This window comes from Antechinus flavipes, chromosome 1, assembly GCF_016432865.1.
Source record: "Antechinus flavipes isolate AdamAnt ecotype Samford, QLD, Australia chromosome 1, AdamAnt_v2, whole genome shotgun sequence".
NCBI lineage: Eukaryota > Metazoa > Chordata > Mammalia > Dasyuromorphia > Dasyuridae > Antechinus > Antechinus flavipes.
The window spans coordinates 713,465,063-713,471,140 of NC_067398.1; the positions used below are offsets into that span (position 1 = coordinate 713,465,063).

General features: G+C 54.8%; 1 protein-coding gene across 1 annotated transcript in view; it reads right to left on the reverse strand.

The window, feature by feature from the left end:
- LOC127545632 (tetratricopeptide repeat protein 28-like) overlaps window positions 1-3,906 on the reverse strand; it is a 136,496-nt gene extending 132,590 nt beyond the window's left edge. The window contains exon 1 of the mRNA XM_051973039.1: window positions 3,819-3,906. Within this exon, the coding sequence (XP_051828999.1) occupies window positions 3,819-3,890 (72 nt within the window). The 5' untranslated portion in view covers window positions 3,891-3,906. The remainder of the gene's footprint in view (window positions 1-3,818) is intronic.
- Window positions 3,907-6,078: the final 2,172 nt, after the last annotated feature.

Genomic DNA, 6,078 nt, shown 5'->3' on the forward strand with positions numbered 1-6,078 from the left:
CAGCAATGTGCTATCTTTTCTGAAAGATAAATTCAAATGCCACCTTGTCTCGAATCAGCTATAGAAACTCTAAAACCACAACTTTTATTTGAACTGCCAAATGAAATATTGAGGTAGCCAATGATTGCCAACCATTTGAGAACCAACTCTGAACCAGACAGAATTAAATTCCTAAATATGACACATAAATTACAAATACTCAGCTTTGTGCAGAATGCAAACAGTTCAGAACATTTACAAATTCAGATTTTCTTTGAAGAAATATAGTTACCTGCCTCAAAAGAACAAGTTTTTATTGCCTAACATTTGCAAATGTCATGCATTTTGGTATCAAGTCATTACCAAACCATTTCTAGAAAGTACTGAAAATGAGAATCACCAGTAGCAATAAGAATTGAAAAGTGGAAATCTGATAAGCAGAGAAGAATTACCAGAAAATAATCCTTTTTTAAAAGATAAGCTTTAGGAGACTAACATGACATCAAATTCTATTGACCTCAATAAAGAAGTTCTCCCAGTATTCCATGAAAGAACTTGTGCTGCCTCTTGCACCATTCTGTCTATTACTGTCAAACTGAACCAATTATGATCCTTTACTCTGACCAAATGGCTCTAATAATCTGAGACTTTCTATACCCCTAGGCTTGAGCAAATTACTTTATCCTCTCTGAGGTTCATTTTCCTTATCTCTAAACAGATGGTAAAAAAAAAAAAATTTCCATTTATCTCTAAATGTTGTGATCCCAATTATCTTTTTTTACATTAAATTTTATTTTTCAATTAAGAAGCATTTACTTCCTCTTCCTCCCATCCACCCAACAAAATCCTTATGATAAATACCCTACCATACAAAACAAATTCCCACATCCTTCATGGCCAAAAATGTATACTTCATTCTGCATCTTGAAGGCATCATCTCTTTGTCAGAAGGTGAATTACATGTTTCATCATGAGTCCTCTGGAATCAAGGTTTATTGCAAGGGACTGGAATTCGTAAGTGTTTCAAAGTTTTGTCTTACAATGTTGTTATTGCATAAATTGACCTTTTGGTTCAGCTCATTTCACTCTTAATCACTTTATGTAAATCTTGCCAGGTTTCTCTGAATCCATCCCTTTACCAATTTTTTATGGAAAATATTATTCCATTACATTCATATACAATCATTTTTATTCAACTGTTCCCCAACTGATGGATACTCCTTTACTTCCCAGTGTTTTGGTACCATAGAAAGCTGCTCGCTCTAGTTTTGTGCATATGGGTTCTTTTTCTCTTTATATTTCTGGGGAATAAACTTAGTTGAAAAGGTCATCAAAGTCGATGTGTCCTATCGTAACTTTTTGGGTCTGATTCCAAATTACTATCCAGAATTTTCTAGGCCAATCCACAAGCTTCACCAAAGTTACATTAATATGCTTTTTTTCCTGAAGTCCTTGTCACTTTCTTTGTCATCTTTGCCAAAATGATGAAGGTGAGGTTTATACTTCAGAGTTCCTTTAAATCTTATCTATTGAAAGGAACTGGCAACGCTGTGTGTGGGGAGTGGACAAAGTTCCTCAAAGCTTTTCATCGAGAAACCGGTTGCACATCATAAAAACTGCCCAGAGTGGTCCTACTGAAAATGATTCAAACCTCAAAAATCTAATTCCCATGAGGAAAATCAGTGTTCTTCAAGGAAAAGTGGACATTATTACCTCCTTGACCACAAAAGAGACTGAGATAGAAGACAGAATCACCAGACCCCAAAACTCAGCACTGCAAGGGGCCATGGAGGTCACAGTCTGGTGTTGTTGCCAGCCCCTGGGCTTCTGAGCCTTGCCGGGACCTATCTGGCTTCTGGACCTGGGACTGAGAAGAAACTCTACTCCAGAATTCTCATCTGTCACCAAAGAAAGCTAAAGGGACCAGAAGAGGGATCATAGAAGTGAGAACTACAAGAGATCTTAGAGGATCATCCAGTACATACTACACCCACACACAGAGAAAGAGAGAGAGAGATTCGAATTCATAGTGGAGAAGAGATTTCAAAGTGGAGACCTTGGAGATCATCCAAAACCAGCTCCCATAATATGGTGAAGGAAACAGACCCAGGATGCCCATAGGAAGGAATTAAAGTTGCAAGAAAGCTTCAAGGTCATAGATTTAGGATGGGGGAGGACCATAGAGGCCATCCAGCCCAACCTCTCATTTTATGGCTAAGGAAACTGAGGCCCAGAGGGGGTGGGGACCATGCTGAGTGATGGAAAGAAAGATAGGGAAGGAGAAAGAGGGGGAGGACGAAAGAGGGAGAGAAGAAGGGAGGGAAGAAGGAAGGAAGGAAGGAAGGAAGGAAGGAAGGAAGGAAGGAAGGAAGGAAGGAAGGAAGGAAGGAAGGAAGGAAGGAAGGAAGAGAGGGAGGAAAAGAGGAAGGGAGGAAGGGAGGAAGGGAGGAAAGAAAGAAGGGAGGGAGGAAGGGAAGAAGGGAGGGAGGGAAAGAGGGAAGGAGGGAGGAAGGAAGGAAAGGAGGGGGAGTGGTAGGAAGTGGAGATGTTATAGCACTTCACTTTGCCGATGGGGAAGAGGACTGAAGAAGCCCCCAGCCCCTCAAGCTGGAAGACGTCATCCACCCTGGAGCAGGAAACTGCCACTCAGAGCGGCTGGCCCGATTTGAGCTGGGAAGGCGGATGGCTCCGGCAGGGCGCCCCTCTCCCTTCTTTTTGTGGCCGTTCGGCTGTTCCCGGGTCCGGGCCTGAGGAGGGACTTCCTCTCCCCGCAGATGCAGCGGCTCCTTCTCGGCGGCTTCCAACACTGAAAAGTTCCCTGGGGACCCCGGGAGATGAGGTGCCTGGGCTCGGTTACATTCAGTACAAGGCAATGGAGGACTTGAACCCCTTCTCCCCGACTTGGAGAGTGGCCCCGCTAGTCCCCGCTTTGCTTGGTTTTGGAGAAGAGGTACCAGACCGAAAGAACAAAGGACCCAGAACGATAAAGACCGGCACCGGGCCCGGCTCCCTCAAACTTTGCAGAGAGAGAGAATTCGGAACTTTGCTCTGGGAGAGCTGGAGCCCCCATCCCGGGTACCCCCTCACACTTTACAGCCGAGGAAACAGCGCACTCGGACTTGGCTCCGGGGAAGGCGGAACCCCCGTTCCCTAAGACCCTCACCTTTTACAAAGGGGGCAGAGGAGCACACCCTGGACCCCCCATCCTTATTTTACAGAGGGGGCACACCAGTGCACTCCGGGGCCCTTATCCTGCTACCCTTTCTCAGTCTTTCCAGAGGGGGCCTCACACAGCGCACTCCCGAACCCCTATCCCGTATGACCCTCACTCTTTCCAGAGGGAGGTACACAGCGCGCACCCCGGAGTCCCCATTCCGTGCACTCCCTCTCACTCTTTACATAGGGTGGCTCACACAGCCCACTCCGGAACCCCATCCCGTATGATCTTCACTCTTTCCAGAGGGGGGAACACGGAGAGCGCCCCGGAGCTCCCATCCTTGCACCAGCCTCTCTTACTTCCCAGCCGGGGCTCACACAGCCCACTCCGGAACCCTCATCCTGTGCACCCCCTCTCACTCTTTCCAGAGGGGGCACGCACAGCGCACCCGGAGCCCCCACGTCACGCACCACCGGCACTTTGCAGCGGGACCCCCAAACGCGGCGCCCGCAGGTGGCCGCCTCCCTCCGACCCGCCACCCCCCCAGCCGGGGCGGCCCCTGCCCGAGCCGAGTCCCCCCGGGCCGGGCCCCACACCCCCTCCCCGGCCCCGGCCCGGCCCGGCCCGCGCAGGAGTTTCCACAAAGAAAGTGCCCGCAGCGGCCGCAGCTCCGCTAACTTACCGGGGGCGGTTCGGGCTCCCGCTTCTTGCGGCCCCGGCCCGGGGGGGCGGCCGGCGGCGACGGCGGCTCCATGGTCCCCGCGCCCGCGCTCTCCGGGGCCCGCGCCTCGTGCCCGCGCCTCGCGCCCGCGCCCGCTCGCCCGCCGGCCTCGAGATAACGGTCCCGCGGCCGCCCAGCCTAGAGAGTCCCGCGCGCCATGTTCCCGCTGTTCCGCGGACCGCCCCCTCCCCCCGCCCCCGGCCCGGCCCGGTCCGGCGCGAGCCAGCCCGCTGTTCCCGAGGGCGGCGCCCCTCCCGCCGCAGGGCCGAGCCAGCCTGGAGCCCCGCCCACTTCAGTTCTTTTCCCCCCCACACCCCCCAGCTCGTTCCCCTGTCCCCCGGTCCAGCTGGAGCTCCGCCCCTTCCTGACGCTCCTCCTACCTCCCTACGCCCCCTGTCCCTTCTAGCGCTCCCCCTCCCGCCCCCCGCCCCAACTGGAGCTCCAGCTCCTTCTGGCGCTCCTCCCCCAGTCCTCCTCCCCTCTTGGAGCCCCTCCCCTTCGCACCCCTCCCTTCCCTACCCCCGGTCCCCGCCCTCAGTGCTGCGAGAGGACCGCGGCTACACCCCAGAGACCGGGTGGCCGCGGGCGGAGCAGGACCCGGAGAGGGGCAGGAGCCGGGTCCGGGCCGGGGGTGGCGAGAGGCTGCTCGTGTTGCGAGCTACAGAAAGGGAAATCGAGGCTCCGCTGAACCTGCCTGCTCCTGAAGTCTGCTCCAAACCCGCCCTCCCATTTGATAGACTAAGAAACTGAGGCCGCCCGGCGTTAAACGCCCTGAGCGAGATGGCCGAAAGGAGGGTGGGAAGGAGAGCTTTCCAGCCCGGAGAGGACGAGAACCCGGGGGGAAGGGGACAAAGGCACGAAGGCAGGAGATGGGGCAGCCAAGTCGGTGATCCGCGAGGGGGAAGGCTGCGTTATGAAGGACTGTCAATCAATGCCAGACGGGCGTTTAGTTCGTTCCTGGAGGCCAGAGGAGCGGCTGAAGTTTATTGGGGGAGGGGGGATATAAACAGAGCTGAGCACCTGAGGCAGGCAGGTCTCCCCGCCCCCCAGCAGCTGCTGCCCTCGTGCAGGAGTGGGGGTGAGGGGCTGCACCAGGATGGGGGCAGGGTCAGACACTGGGACTGCAGAAAGGAAATCTGGAAGCCGACTGAATCCTCGGGGGACTGCGGAGTGAGACCAGCCGGGCTGAAGGGGCTTCGACCGCCCAGATGGAGGAGAGCGCGTCAGCACCCCCAAGCGAGGGGCCCCTCCCCCCTCCCCGGATCTCTAACAGCTCGTAATCAATTCATCGCTTTACTAATAGAGTCGCTTTTGGTCCTCACTTCGACCCAAGGCAGAATTTGGACTCGAGGGCTGTACCCCCTGCGCCCTGGGAAACTGAGGCACGGCTGACCCCGAGCCACGCAGCTAGCGAGGGGCCGAACCTGGATTAGAACCCACGGCTCCTGCCTTACAGCCCATCTGGGGGGAGAATGTTCAGGAAGGGGAAGCATAAAGTCACCCCTCGAGGGAGGGTTTCCCAGGTCCCTGCCGGGCCCCAAGCGCGTGCTCCCCCCAAACCGGCCTGGCTCCCCACCCAAACCCCGAGCTCTGTGGGGTGGAGAGGAGCCCAGTTTGGCTGCGACTCGGGAAGCTGGCTCTCTTCCACCAGTGACTCGGGGCATTTTGGACAATTCCCTCCCAATCAGAGGAGGTCCCCGTGGTTTCCTGGGGTTTACAGCTCCAAGGAACCTTAAGTGCTACTTAGACCGACCCCCCCCCCCCGCCGCCGCCTTGGGGGATTAGGGGGGAGGAGCGGGTGAGGAGAGAAAGCAGCCCCCACTCCGTGGGGGCCGGGAGGAGCAGGATCCCGCGGACAAGAGGGACGGCGGGGGGCCAGGAGAGGAGAGAGCTGGGAGGTTTCCCAACCCGTCCCGCTGCCTCTCTTGGATCTAGGCCCTGGGCTGTGGATCCCCCCATGGTCAGTGCCTTGGGTTCACAGACCTAAGAGGGACGGAGAGCTGAGGTCCAAGAGCATGGCCCGCGATGAAAGGGCCATAAATATGACTCTGAGGTCAACCCCAACTTCACTCGGAAGGGAAGTCACATGTAAACAGCAGTTTGACTGAAGAAGATCCCAAGGTCCTAGTGGGCTACAAACTCACTATGAACCCGCAGTGTGCTGTGAGAGCCAGGAAAGCTAACACTGGGACGGGGAGGTGCTGGTGCCCAGGAACACAAC